Below are 15,462 nucleotides of genomic sequence, written 5' to 3' on the forward strand. Positions count from 1 at the left end.
CGGATAAAAATTCTCAAACTAATTAATTTGAACCAATTCGTTTTGAAATTGTCACTGCTAAAACCCTGAAAGTGGAATAAACTAAAATTAAAAATTGAAAAATGAGTTGTTAAAATTATGAAAGATGAACATTAATAAAACTGAAGCCTATCCAGAAATCCCAAAAGATTTATAAAATAGAGACAACCTGAGACCACAACAAGAATGTAGCCTAAGTCCCATGTGGTGCATTCAATTGCTTCTCTTCTATGTTTATGCTTCTTCAAGCAAGCAATAATTCAAATTGCCAGCGTGATGACGCACAGTAAAACCCATCCCAGTACGTTATCTACACTAATTGTTTGGGTACCAATGGAATTTTATTGATATGTAATATATAATGATAAAATAATAATTATTTATGATAAAATAATAATTATTTGATACTATTATTCATTATTTTTTTCTCATGTTTTTTCTTTTAAAGATATAAATTTTTATAACTATTTTTTTCTCATGTCAAAATCAACAAACGTCCCCTTACCATCATTACTCCTGATAATATCTATAAAAATCTGAATATAGTTATCTGAATATTGAACAGTCTAGCACCACTCTGAACATTTTTCATCGAAAGCTGAAGTCAACACTCAGCACTTTCCCAAACATGAAAATCCCGAATCCCATACTCTCGCTCTTCATCCTATTGAACCCTTCCCTAGTACTGGCAAACATAGAGACATGTTCAGACAGCGTTTGCCAGGGTGGTGAGCCAGTAATCCGATTTCCCTTCCGCATAGAAGGAAATCACGCAGAACCATGCGGATACCCAGGCTTCATAGTCTCCTGCAACCAGAACGCCCAAACACTCCTCAACCTACCAAATTGGGGCCCACTCAAAATCCAAACTATAAACTACGCTGCCCAACAACTGTGGGTCAACGATCCCGACAACTGCCTCCCCAAACGTCTTCTCTCTCTCAATCTCTCCACCTCTCCCTTCCGTGCCGTTTACCACCAGCAGTTCACCTTCTTCAACTGCTCCGTCAATTTGGCGAACCTCGTTCGTCGATACCGTCCTATAGGTTGTCTGAGCGATTCTCCGAACTACGCCGTTTTCGCCACGCCTTCTACGACTGTGGTTGGCCACTTGTCTTCCGTGTGTGATTTCGTGGCCACGGTGAAGGTGCCTGTGCAGTCACCGTTTTACGATCAAGTCACATCGTCGGAACTCGGCGAGGATCTGCGTCTCTCGTGGGATTCGCCGGCATGCGGTAGGTGTGAGTCCCACGGTGGCCGGTGCGGCTTTAAGAGTGACGAGACTTTTGAGCTTGACTGTTATGGTTTCCCTTCGAAAGGTAGGTCCCGTCCCACTGTCTATCTGAAAACTTTTAGCAAATTTATTTCTCTAATTTAGTAAAATCAAAAATTAAATAGGGGTAAAATGTGTTTTATGCAAGTGAAACAATTTAAATATGTTAAATACTTTTTTATAATTATTTTATATTATTTAGTTTTTATTGATAATGAGACATTAAAAACTTGTTAAAAGACAGCAATTTTAATACCGATTTTTGTAATTAAAAGAATTTTAATTAATCTTATAATTAATATGGTTTTAAGAAAGTAATTTGTGTAATTTTTTTTTATCTAGTATTAATACTAATAAATGTCAAAAAAATATATTTAAATTTTAGGAGAGTCTAAAAAAGATATATTTACATTTTAGAAAATTCTAAAGCATATACTTAAATGTTGAAATACTGAAATTGATATGAACATTTCTGATTTCTGGTAAATATATTCAATATTTTAGAAATTTTGTAGGAAGCAAACGAATATTGTAGCAATTTATGTTTATATTCATTTTAATATAAATTATTAAAATGAATTTTACATTAATAATGATAAAACAGAACTATAGATCTTTCCAAGAATAAAATTCGTCATCTGAAAAATAAGAGTAGAACCTATTTTGCAAGCTTCACTCCCAACCTCTCTCGCTGAGTCAACTGAAAGATTGTATCCCTAAGTTCACATCATTAAGGTGATCATCGCAATATAGAAACCACAAACAAAGACAAACCACGAAAAATACAAGAGTAAGCTAGTTTACAATTGAGAAACGATATATATATATATATATATATATTTATATATATATATATATATATATATATATATATATATATATCTATATATATATATATATATCTATATATATATATATATATTATAAACTCATTTAAAACATGTTATATACAACCAACATATCACTACACAATCATCAAACCCTTTATGCAGAACACTTATTATGAATGGACTGTCCGGACTTAGAATGATTGTCGAGCTATGGCGGGTCGTGCACTCGTGGTGGCTTCTACTACTTTGCAAAGCCATTGCCAATGAGTTTCACCCTACCACACTCACGAGGTTAGTCCGATATCACGCACCTTGGATCATACTAGAAGCACCAAAGACTAGGACTTCATGCTACTCCTCACGACATAGATCAATCCTCTCTACTTGAGAATGAAAGACCATTGGAGTTTTAGAATAACCTCCAAGACTGAGCTCCTGCATTCATTTTAAACATAGTTGAATCTCAACAAGAGAATTCACTTTGGATCACAACATAGGACACCACCATGTAACCTCTCGGTGAGGATCATGGAATTACGTCCATCAACCATATTTTACTTTATAACATAACTCGTGACAATAACCAATTATGTAATGTAAGACAAACTTAAACATACTTCATATTGCACTCAACAATTCATTTAAAACAACTTAAGACTAAAAGAAAAGAGTGAACTAAACCTGGACCATTCGCACAACGCACACATTTGCAGAGCGAATCTAGAAGTTTCTCGCACATCGACGCAACTCACTGTGCGAATCCTCAAACAGAGACCCACTCCTCATAACCATTCACACAACGATTAAACTCGTTATGCGAATAAACTCTTAATTGAATCAGACCCTAAACCCCTTGCATAGCGTCCCAAATCGCCATGCGGATCATCAAACAGAGAGAAACCCTCTCAAACCATTCGCACAACGCGTCTATTCGTTGTGCGAATGTCCTGGCAGAGAGCATCTCGCCAGGGTGACTTCGCACAGCGAGTTTGCATAATGTGCAGAATGAAATTCTGTAAAAATATGCAACTCAACCACCAAATATCAATTCTATCTATTTTTTCCAACTTCTAACACATCTAGATTGTTTTATATACCTAATTACACTTGACTAAGTGATTCTAAACCTTCATAACATCAATCTAAAGTGTTTATGAACCAATTTCTACCCCAAAACTTACAATTCAACAATCTAAGGACTCAATTCATGATTTATCACTTTTGACACATTTTTCAGCAAGGTAAGACTTCAAACAAGTCACAATTGACTTAACTAAACTATTACAACTGACCATTTGAACCTCTATTCCCTAATTCTCATTTTCAGTACTCCACTTCCTCAAAATGAACTTTAAACCAAGTATAACTCTACCTTATCTATCATTACACCTTCCCACAAATTCATCCATTTTAAACATCTTAACCACTCACCACACACTCAAAACAAACTTCACATACTGCAAACCAGTTCACAAGACTTCTCTCACAGTTTTCACTTCTTAAGACCTCATTTTAAACCAAAAACCTATAACCAAGATTAACACTTGCTTCCAAATAATTCCATCATTAAACTTCACTTTATCAATGCCCAATCCAACATCAAAACACACATAACAAATTCCACATAGCATACATCAATCATCATCACACAAAACATCCACCACATAATTGATTTCTACACTTCGAAATCATATAACATAATTTTACTCAAATATTTCAATATTCATACCTTCTCTAACATGCATAATTAACATAAATTAAAGAAACTCTAGTTTCCCTTACCTCTAGTCAACAACACAGCTCAACGCAACCCCGACATATGCTTGCACCGCAAGACAACTCTAGAAAACCCTACAAATCACCAATTGGTGATAGGAAATCAACCTTAGAACCTAATTTGAGCTAAGAATTGAAGAGAAAAGCTACTAGATACATGCAAACAGAATTTGTCGCATGATCATAGTTCAAGACGTACGGAGGAAAAAGAGGAAACGACTTATCGGCTCAAAACAAGAAATTGATTGGTAGAGATTGTTGTCCTTGACCCAAGGATCGTCTAAGCACTTCCTGATCATGGAACAAATTATCCAAGAGTGAGAAATGTTAGAGAAAGATGGTAGAGAACTCTAGAAAAGTAGTTTCTAGAGAGATGATACATTTTAAAATAATGAAACTCGTTTATAACAAAACTATTTATAATAAAACCGTTTAATATTAAAATAATCGAGTCTCACTATTTTTAGACTATCACCACTTCTAAAATACAATTTTTTGGTGTTTCACATATATGACGCACTAAAAATAAACTTATAAATACATGAGAAAGAATTAAAAGCTTCTCGCAAAACAAAAATAAGTTAAATAAAATGAAAAAATATTGTATACAGTGAGAAAAGTAATAGGGTTTTGTTAAAGGAAAAAAATTGTAAAAACAAGAGAAATAATATGGTGAATTATATATTTTTTAAATTATTATTTTTCCTTCTATTTAACCATAATCATAGCTTAGTTTCATCTTTTTCCTGGATTCTTTGATTTTCCCGAGCAGAAAGTGGAATTGAGTGAGAAAATTTGAGACAAATACAATCTAATAAAAAGGAAAGTCTTGTAGTCATAGACAGGTGTTTTAAAATAATTTTTATTAAAATTTACACTGAGAATACATTAGACTTATGTTGTGGAAGAATTAAGCATTAATTTAAAGAGTGCAGGAATTTCCCGTGGTGCCCGTTACGCCATAGCCATATGCATAGGGGTACCAGCTATGTTATGTTCCTTTGGAGTATTGAGTTGCATCTGCAGCTGGCTCAAAATGAGGAACCATGATGGACCTTGGACTCACGAAACTGTGGCAGATTTTGAGGCTCTAGTAGGCTCAAGGCCCACATCATCAGTATCGGGCCTGGACAGACCCACAATCGAATCGTACCCAAAAATAGTTATTGGTGAGAACAGACTGTTACCGAAGAAGGGGGAAAAAATGTGCTCAATATGTCTGTCAGAGTACATGCCAAAAGAGACGGTGAAAAGCATACCTGAATGTGGACACTGCTTTCATGCACAATGCATCGATGAATGGCTTCCACTGAACGCCTCCTGTCCAATCTGCCGAACTTCTCCCCGAAAGTTTCCACAACCTCGTGCTCGATCATCAACATAATACAGTAATGCTTCCACCTTTTACATTTCTTCTATATATATCTCTCTATCAATCATGAAGTTGCCATCAAATATGATTAATCTTTCTTTTATGCCTCCAACCATATAATTGTTTTATTGTTTCGTGTGTATGTAATCAAGTGTTTAATGGATGCGAATTTATCTCTTCTCGTGTCCCTTCAAACAGCTAACTTTCAAAATATGTTTTTAATTCAATTTCTCATTTATTTCTTCAAAAAAGACCCAATTTTTTTTTATCTTTATTTGTTTATTCCTTTCTACGTTACCGAACTCGGAAATCTACTATTATTATCTGTATTTTGAAAATATAGATGCATTAAAATTTATAATTTTTTTATTATTATATTTTAACATTAAAAACAAGGGATAAAAGAAATACTCGCAACCACAATTAATTGTAAATTGTAATGGACTAAACATCGGCATAAATTTTAAATTAGTACTCAGAAGGTCTAACTCTTTTGAAGCTTAGTATTTTCATCTTCTAAATTTGCATTTATATATCATTTGAGTGGGCAGGTCGTAAAACAAAATGAAAAATGGAACCCCTCGTCTTCAAAGTTGTATATCGGTGATTACAGGTAATATTTAAATAATCTGCTATAATGTTTGTCCTCGTTCTTAATTATAAAATGTTGCGAAAAAAAGTATAACTTAATTAAAAATATTTTTTTAAATATAAATTTTACTCATTAAACAAATGACAAATAAATATACTGAACTATATATAACCTTACCCATATTTAGGTTTTTTTCTTCTTCAAACCAAAATGTGCTTCTTCACTACTGTTGCCAATTTTATCATGATCACCACTGCTACACCATTGCCGTTGCAAAAAAATTGAACAAGAGAGAGAACGAATTGCAAAAAGGATTTGATCTCATGTGTTCCAAAAAAAACTTGTTTTTGGAAAGATTGTTTTAAAAACTTATTTTGAAACGACGTGATATGCATTACAGAAGGTTTGACATGGAAATTCTATTTTAGAAGCTCATTCCGAAATGAAATTTATATATTCAAAAAAGTTTATTTTAAAAATTTTGTTTCGAAAGGTAAAAAATAAATTGTTCTTAAATATTTTAGATAAGAGGGTTACTCCCTATACCACCCCGCATTGTTTCCTGCACCACCACATTTTTTATAAATTCCAAAACTATCTTTTATATTTTAAAATATCCTACACCCCACCTTTTTCTTTAACGGATGTCGATATCCGTTGAAAAAAAAATTCTTTAACACATGTGTCACATCGATGTTGAGGTTTTTTTTTATAATTTTTAGTTTATTAATTTATTATATTTTAAATTAATATATAAATATTATTTAACTTTTTATAAATTTATTACTTAATTATATATAAATTAATTTTATTTTATTTAATAAAATAATTATTATTAATTTAATTTATGTATTATTATTTAAATAACTATTTAAATTTTTTTATAAATCTATTAAATCGGATGTGCCACATCGGATGTGGCGACATTCGTTGAAGTTTTTTTTAGTTTTTAATTTTTTAATTTATTGTATTTTAAATTAATATATAAATCATATATTTTTTTAATTATTATTTAATTATTTATAAATTAATTTTATTTTATTTAATAAAATATTTATTATTAATTTAATTTATATATTATTATTTAAATACTTTTTATAAATCTATTAAAACGGATGTGCCACATCCATTAACGGATGTGACGCCGTTGCAGTTTTTTTTTTAGTTTTTAAACTTTTAATTTATTGTATTTTAAATTAATATTTAAATATTATTTAAATTTTTTAAAGATTATTACGTAATTATATGTAAATTAATTTTATATTATTTAATAAAATAATTATTATTAATTTAATTTATATATTATTTAATAAATTATTCAAATATATTTTATAAAATTACTTAAACGGACGTGTCACAACCAATTTTCTTTTTGGAACGGATATTAACATTCTTTTGTAACAAGAACAAATTAGATATGAGGAGGTGCAGATTTGATGGTGGTGGAGGGAGCAACACTCTTTAGATATACATAATTAAGAAGTTACTTTTATAAAGGGTAAAATAGTCATTTAAAAATTATGGAAGTGCTGCTAAAAATGATGGGGTGCGTGAAGATCAAGCCTTATGGGGGTGCATGAAGATAAAGCCTTATGGGGTGCAAGACCATAAAGCCTAGAAATTTATGTAAGAAAAGTACGACCCAGAAACACATCCCAGTTAATTTGAAGACTTAGAATTGGAATGTGGAACAGTGGAATGAATTTACTACTACTGTGACAACTGCACCTTCTTAAACTTAACTGCACCTACACTCGCCACGTGCAACGCGAGGCCATTGATTATTTGTTCTGGTTCTTCTTCACTGTCTGAAACAGAAACACGGTGGTGGTGATCACATCGCGTCTACAGCAACAGTTTAAGCCATTTCGAGTTGCATAGCAACGATGGCCGAGTAAGTCAACAACTAATCACATTGTTTTGCACTTTTGATCATTGTTCAATTGAATTGAATTTGTGGTAGTTGCGAACTAAAATTGAGATTGACAGGATTGTTACTTCAGCTCCCGGAAAAGTGTTAATGACCGGCGGTTACCTCATTTTGGAGCGACCCAACTCAGGACTTGTCCTCAGTACAAACGCTCGCTTTTACGCCATCATCAAACCCCTTCACCACGAAATCAAATCCGATTCCTGGGCATGGGTCTGTCTATACCTCTTTTTCTTCTTCTTCTTCTTCTTCTTCTCTCTTCGCATTATTGTTTTTATCTTTTACTCACTTCTCTTATTGATTTTCATTCAGGCATGGACGGATGTCAGGTTAACCTCTCCTCAGCTTTCCAGAGAAGCTCTTTACAAACTTGGGCTTAAAAATCTTGACATCCAAACCGTTTCCTCAAGGCATGTTTTCCGTTTCAGATTAATTGTTTCACAGTTAGCAAGCAATGTACAAATTGTATGTTTGGTCGCTTTATTACTGTGCTCTTTCTGGTTTCTCAATGTTTGATGTAATTTCTGTGATTGGTTCATCATTTCAGTGATACGAGAAATCCTTTTGTGGAATACGCCGTGCAGTATTCCGTGGCTGCTGCTTATGCTACTTTTGACCAGAGTAAAAAGGAGGTGTTGCACAAACTGCTTTTACAAGGTGATATCACGCTTCTTCGCCTTTTTTAGAAATTAAAAAAACAAAAGCAGGTTTGAACGTTCGATTTTGTAACTGGATTGATCTTGTAGGTCTTGACATAACAATTTTGGGTTCCAATGATTTTTATTCGTACAGGAATGAGGTAATTTGCCCTTTGTTTTCATGATTTGAGCATTTAAAAGTTTTGACCAACTAATTATTTGTTAATAAACGCTTCTGCAGATTGAGAGACGTGGACTCCCTTTGACGCCAGAATCGTTGGCCTCACTTCCACCTTTTTCCTCCATTACTTTCAATGCTGATAGTGCTGATGGGGGAAATTGCAAGCCTGAAGTGGCTAAAACTGGTTTGGGCTCATCTGCAGCGATGACTACGGCTGTAGTTGCTGCCTTACTTCATTATCTGGATGTTGTGAAGCTTTCCTCTTCGAAGGATCACCGGGAAAGGAAAGATGTCACAGATCTTGATATGGTGCATAAAATTGCTCAAACTGCACACTGTATTGCACAGGGGAAAGTAGGCAGTGGGTTTGATGTCAGTTCAGCTGTGTATGGCAGTCAGCGGTATGTGCGGTTTTCACCAGAAGTGATTTCTTCCACCCAGGTCTTCCTCTCACATCCTATTTAATTTTTTTTTTCATAGACATTAAATTTCACCCATCAAACCCTTTAATCTTGTAATTTTTAAGATAGAATCTTGTCATATTATTACAATGCTCATTAACATTAAGTTTTAGATACATTAGACATTTGTTGGTTTGTAATCTTATGGATGACATTGACTTGTATTTAGAAAAAGAGGTTGTGTTAAGTTGAAAATATTTGATGAATTATCAATTAATTTTAAAATTTTATAATTTTTTGTTGATTGGACTATTGTAATGAGTGCTTTCAATTTGGCAATTGGATTGGTGAAATTTAATGTCTTTGAACAGACATAGCGTGGAGTAAGTAGATCTCACTCTGCATATAAAGACGTGCATTCAGCTAAGTATGCAAATGTTATGGAACTGGCATAATGCACCCTCCCTGGTTTGTTTGACCCATGGTTGTGTTCCATCTAGAGATCATTGACAACTATTATCTTTGAGTTTTTAAATTTTCGTGAAAAATATTTTCATATAATAAGTAGCCACTACCATGCATTGCAATCTGTGTTTTTTCCCAATTGTTAAAAAAACATGCTAGGATTCTTCTGTTGGTTTTGTCTTGCACTAAGCAAATTTTCTTTTGGAATTTGTAGCACCGTTCCACAAACATCAATAACTTCATTGTCTTTTGTTTTATTGACATCGTAGATTGCAGATAAAGCTGTGCCTTTACCAGATGTTCTCAATGAAATTATTAGAGGAAAATGGGACCATGACACGATTGAGTTCTCTTTACCACCTTTGATGACTCTTGTAAGCTACTTAATCTTGCTTATTTTACTACATTTATGTCCTAAAAATGGCTATGGGCACTTACTCCTTGCCCCACCTCCCTCATCCCCTAGTGTCTCTCTTCTGGTTGAAAGGGTGGTTATGGTGGGATGCACCCAAGTCCAGACGCTGTTTATACATTTCGTTTCTATACACAACCTTCTTTTAATAGAAAAACAAGAAAAAAAATGGTTGAATATTGTAAAACTAAGTATAGGATTAATCTTCCTTCTCTCTAAAACACACATAAGGTAATATATTTGTAATGACAATGATACACGTATATATGGCAACAAAACGTAATATCAGCAATATCAAACAATAGCAAAGGTTTATGTTTCTCTAATTAACATAAAACGCAATATATCTAACATAAATAATGGTGTGTTGCTTGCTAGATAGAGTCTTCTCCTTTTAGGATTCCTCTTGGCTTTTCAGAATTCCATGAATTGCTTATCATTTCTGCAATCCACATTTTAGACTCATGATTACCAAATGCATTTTACAATGACTAAAGTTCTGAGCTTTCATTTGATTACATGTTGACTTTTAACGTGAGTACTTGGGTTCTTCCTATATGTGGAAATTCGTTGCTGTCATTTTCTTAAGATTCTAGAGTACAGTTTCTTATGACAATCATGTGGAGGAAATCTAATTTTTGGTTAACAAGAATCTGATATTTGGGAGCTAAAATCCATTAACAGTGTTCATTTTTAATATCTTTTTATGTTGTTTTATCTCGTTGAACTTTTCTATGTGCATCCTATGTAAACCTTGAAATGCATTTGCATATGATGACCGAAGTGACAGAATTTTAATTCTTTTTTGCAATAATACAATTAAATTCAAGTTCACTAGCCTAGTTTTGAATAGCGTCATATGACATTTTTGAAAACAGAGAGCCTCGATTATTTTCAATATTTTCTGAATGTATATTACTTAAAAATCAGTTAGGTGGTTTCAAACTTTATACGTAAACAAACCTGAAAGATACAGAAGACAATTTGATTGTTTTCTGTCCTCATCTGCGTATTGAGACCAGTTATGAAGATTATAGCGTCTCTTGCGAACCCTGTTATATTTGTTTCTGTTTCAATATTTACCTTATTACCTTTCATTGCAAATCCAGCCATGGTAGTGGCAACACAGTGATATCAGTATCTGCAAATGAATAATATTGAGGGTTTCCAAATGTGTTTCGGCCATATTATATGACATGAATTCTCTTGTCTCTAAGGCTGATTGATATCTTGTCTTTTCTAGTTACTAGGAGAACCTGGAACTGGTGGATCATCTACGCCATCGATGGTTGGGGCTGTCAAAAAATGGCAAAAGTCTGACCCTCATAAATCCCTGGACACATGGAGAAAATTGTCAGAGGCAAATTCAGCATTGGAAATGCAATTAAACCTTTTAAGCAAATTAGCGAAGGAGCAATGGAATGCATATAAGTCTGTGATTGAAAACTGCAGCATCCTCAGATCAGACAAGGTATTTCTTGGTAACCAGTTGTGACATCAATTTAATGGAGTGATTCTGATTCAGAATTTGTATACTTATGCAACTAGAGTAAATTGCTTGAGAATTCTTCCTGTCAGAATCAGATAACTTAAACGTTGTTTCCCTATGATATTCTTTGTACTGGATTAGCCTTTTACCCTTCTTTTTGACAGTTTTTGATTAAGTGGTACATCTTTGCTGATTATATACAGTTCTCTTATCCTGACATCCTTCATACTTGTTATGGCCTTGTTGCCTGAGAATTATGAACTTTGTTGAATATAGAGAAAAACTAATTATAGGATTAATTTCCCTTGTGTCTAAAATACACATAGGATAATTATATTTATAATGAAGAATGATATAAGTATATATGGCAACCAAACATAAATATGGTAAATAGAAAATATTGTTACAAACAATATGAAATGTCTATTTTTCCTTAATTAACATAAAACACAGTATATCTAACACCCCTCGCAAGTTGGTGCATATAAATCATATGTACTAAGCTTGTTACAAATATAATCGATTTTCAGTCTTCTTAAAGGCTTAGTGAAAATATATGCTAACTGATCCTTTGAGTTAACGAACTAAGTCTTGATGTGTTACGGTATAAGGTAAGGGGTAATAATAAGGTTTGGAAAGTATATGAGAAGGAGAAGGAAGGTAGGAGGGAAGTGAGGCCGAACGGTATTGACGGTAAAGGCCGAACGGTAGCCGAACGGTGGAAGGCGTGGAGAGGTCTAGCCGAACGGTGGAAGGCGTGGAGAGGTCTAGCCGACGGTGGAAGGCGTGGAGAGGTCTAGCCGAACGGTGGAAGGTGGTGAAGAGCGGGTGCCGAACAGTAGGAGGCAGGGGAAGCAAAGCCGAACGGGAGTTGGACCCGATCGGTTGAAGAGTGACTATCCTAACTGGGACAACAGTTAGGATAGGCGGGAAATATTTAGAAATAATTATAGTAAATAAGAATATATCTTAGGGAAATATTTTATTTAGAATATTCATATTTTATTCTAGGGAAATATTTTATTCTAGGGAAAATTTTTATTTAGAACAATATGCATATTTTATTCTAGGGAAATATGTTATTCTAGGGAAATATTTTATTTAGGAAATAATTAGTATAAATAAAGGGAGACTCTAGGATTAAAGGTATGCTTTTGATTATTGAGTTTTGTGACAGACATTATTGTCTTGTGAGGGAGGTTATGCTCCCAAATAATTGATGGAGGTTATGCTCCCAATTATTGTTTACTTTTGTTTATTCAGATATTACCATCAATAAAAGATATTCATTCGTTCAATTCCATTCTTTCATTATTATTTTGCTTACTTTGAGTGTGTGAGAGGTTGTTCTGATTACGTTTCCTACTCGGATACGTAACATAGGGTAACTATATTTATAATGAAGAATGATACAAGTATATATGGTAACGAAACATAAATATGGTAAATGGAAGATATTGTTACAAACAATATCTACCTACCAATATCAAATAATATCAAATGTCTATATTTTCCTAATTAACATAAAACACAATATATCTTACAAACTTCATAGTTCACAATAAACTCAAGTCTTATAATTATGGAACGATGTAAAAAATTGTGGCCCAACCTTAATGTCAGTTTTGTAACACTTAGAAATGAGCAATGGAGTGTTCATGTAAATGAGATCGATTTAAACATTATATTGGAAATACATCTATTAGTTTTTCACCCCCAGTTTGAAGGGGAGCTGACTCTTTGTGAGGGAGGAAGGCAGAGGGTGAAATTGAAAAGTTTCTTTTGCGTTAAGAGACGGAGGAGCAATCAACATTGGTTATTCCTACATTGCTTCTCATTGCTAGAAATTAAATTTGATATTGTGACTATCAAGAAGCACCCATGTGGGATAATTCTATGATTCTTGTCGACTTAATTTCAAGTTCTGTAGTCATTGTAGTCGGGATTTCAGTTTCAGGTTGTAAATCACAAGTTCAGTTGATATATGATTTCTTATTTGAGACGTCTATTTTATTTTGTCAAGTTCTAAGATTTTTTTTCACATAACTTCTCTCTTTTTGTTTGGGTTTTTTAACTTTGAAATTCAAATTGCTTTATCAGTGGATAGAACTATCTTCTGAACCTAACAAAGAAGCAGTAATTAAAGCGCTGCTTAGTGCAAAAGATGCCATGCTGATGATTAGATATCATATGCGCCTGATGGGTGAGTCTGCAGGCGTTCCGGTAAGTTCATTTAACCATTGCACTTATTTTTATTGTTCTCTGTTCGTATGATGCTGATCTATATCATACATATACGTTTCTCGATTGAAAATTAATGATTTTGATTTATCCATACCTCTTTAGATCCAGATCTCTTATCTTCCTATCAGTAAGAATGATCATACATCTAATTTTCACAATTTACTTGCAAATAATATAGGCCATCCCAATGATTCACACGGAAGTATGACAGTTGGATTTAATTCCACTGTGGTCAGTCTACTTGCTATCTGTGCATTCCATAGCATGCATGGCTATGATACACATACACTGTCAATCAAGAACTGAAAAAAGTCCCATATCAAGATTTCTTTCACTCCCAAATGATTACTTTATTCGTGTTGGGTTAGAAAGTACAATTCACTACCTATATCATAAATGGTTACTTTTGAGATTGTTCATAGCATGTTTCTAGAGCCTATATGACCAAGTGGTCTAGAGTTAAATCCTCAGCACCTTCATCCGTTTAAAAATTTGAATTGCAACACAAGGTTGGTGGGTTGTGCACTGTCCACAGTTCAAACCTAAAGAGCTCTTCGTTGAAGGGGCACGTTAGACATGTTAAAAGAAGATCATTTCTGTAACATAAAACAAAAAATAAGATAACTTTTATTAGGCTTTTCTTGTTACAGTAGCCTTCAAACCACTGCCCACCCCATTGCAAATCAACAAAAAGTCATGGATCATTTAACATCTTTCAGATTGGGGTTATATCTTTTAGTATTCAGGAGTGTCACAACTCTGGTTGAGGTAAATTTAAAAGAGTTGTTTTGTTTCAACTTGTCAATTATGAACCCCTTGAATCGATCAGGAAATTGATGTTTAATGGATTATATTAGATTTAGACTGTGTTTATTGAGCATAATTACTATATTTCCTTCAACTATTCAATTATTGTCAGAGGTTTGGTGTTAGAAACTCATTCTTCTAAGGGATTCGTTATTTTAAAAACTTATAAGTTTCGTTCCAACGTGTACAGATTGAACCAGAATCACAAACGCAACTTCTAGATGGTACATTGAACTTGGAAGGAGTACTGTTGGCTGGAGTGCCAGGGGCAGGAGGATTTGATGCAGTCTTTGCTGTTTGTTTGGGCAATTCTAGCAGCAATGTGACAAAAATATGGAGTTCACATAATGTTCTTGCCTTGTTGGTTAAAGAAGATCCTTGTGGCGTTTGTTTAGAAAGTGCGGACCCCCGAACATATGAAATCACATCAGCTGTGTCTTCAATTAATATCGAATAAGTTCATTTCCATCAATTAAAGTTTGCTAATCACCACAAAATAGTTCCGTGGAGTGTGGCTTCACTAGGTATTAGTTTGCTTATTTTAAATTTCGGGGGGAAATGAGTGGACTTAAATAAGCTTGTGATGTGTTATAGTTATTTTTTAAAGTGAAAACCCCCTCCAAATTATTCTTGGTTTTATAAACGAGCTGAAGATTCGTTGAACCTAGTTTTCTTACTACAAGAACAGAAGAAAACAAAGTGTATCATCCAAATTTCCGATATATTGCATAACGTGCTTAAAACAAAGTGTACCTACTTTTCTACAACTGGTCGAGGGAATGTTATCTAAAACTCTCCTGGCAACTTTATTTTCTTTTGATCATGTCTTGTACTGCGTGTGATGTAATAGCAATATCACTGGCCAGACACGAATTAGAGCCTGAAGACCTGATGCAGCCACCTACTAATTACAACAGGTATTATTTGCAGATGAAATCAAAAACAGTAAATTACAACTCATCGAGGTTGATATATGAGATAGGCGAGAGAGATGGGAGAGTGACAAGAAAGAACAGAGAGCATAATAGAACGAG

General features: G+C 33.7%; 2 protein-coding genes across 3 annotated transcripts; both read left to right on the plus strand.

Annotated features, from left to right (window-relative positions):
• Positions 1-570: 570 nt before the first annotated feature.
• On the plus strand, positions 571-5,447 carry LOC124822216 (RING/U-box superfamily protein). The gene is made up of 2 exons (XM_088106717.1): positions 571-1,337; positions 4,833-5,447. The coding sequence occupies exons 1-2, from the start codon at positions 647-649 to the stop codon at positions 5,279-5,281; spliced, it is 1,140 nt and encodes a 379-aa protein (XP_087962843.1). The 5' UTR covers positions 571-646; the 3' UTR covers positions 5,282-5,447.
• Positions 5,448-5,812: 365 nt separating this feature from the next.
• Positions 5,813-15,195, plus strand: LOC124819760 (GHMP kinase family protein). Of its 2 annotated transcripts, XM_088106719.1 has the most exons (11): positions 5,813-5,882; positions 7,679-7,755; positions 7,851-8,004; positions 8,104-8,201; positions 8,339-8,448; positions 8,538-8,590; positions 8,671-9,051; positions 9,746-9,850; positions 11,132-11,359; positions 13,478-13,600; positions 14,619-15,195. In XM_088106719.1, exons 2-11 carry the CDS (start codon positions 7,748-7,750, stop codon positions 14,883-14,885), a joined length of 1,527 nt encoding a protein of 508 aa, XP_087962845.1. In that variant the 5' UTR covers positions 5,813-5,882; positions 7,679-7,747; the 3' UTR covers positions 14,886-15,195. The 2 variants fall into 2 exon arrangements, with proteins under 2 accessions (XP_087962845.1, XP_087962844.1); XM_088106718.1 differs by lacking the exon at positions 5,813-5,882 and having other exon boundaries at positions 7,538-7,755.
• Positions 15,196-15,462: the final 267 nt, after the last annotated feature.

Source organism: Vigna umbellata, chromosome 2, assembly GCF_029865625.1.
Source record: "Vigna umbellata cultivar VRB3 chromosome 2, Vumbellata_1.0, whole genome shotgun sequence".
Classification (NCBI taxonomy): Eukaryota; Viridiplantae; Streptophyta; class Magnoliopsida; order Fabales; family Fabaceae; genus Vigna; species Vigna umbellata.

Coding starts and splice junctions, on each gene's coding strand:
- LOC124822216 (XM_088106717.1), top strand. CDS start 647: ATGAAAATCCCGAATCCCATACTCTCGCTCTTCATCCTATTGAACCCT. Junction 1,338..4,832: donor TTATGGTTTCCCTTCGAAAG/GTAGGTCCCGTC, acceptor TAAAGAGTGCAG/GAATTTCCCGTGGTGCCCGT.
- LOC124819760 (XM_088106719.1), top strand. Junction 9,851..11,131: donor TACCACCTTTGATGACTCTT/GTAAGCTACTTA, acceptor TGTCTTTTCTAG/TTACTAGGAGAACCTGGAAC. Junction 11,360..13,477: donor GCATCCTCAGATCAGACAAG/GTATTTCTTGGT, acceptor TTGCTTTATCAG/TGGATAGAACTATCTTCTGA.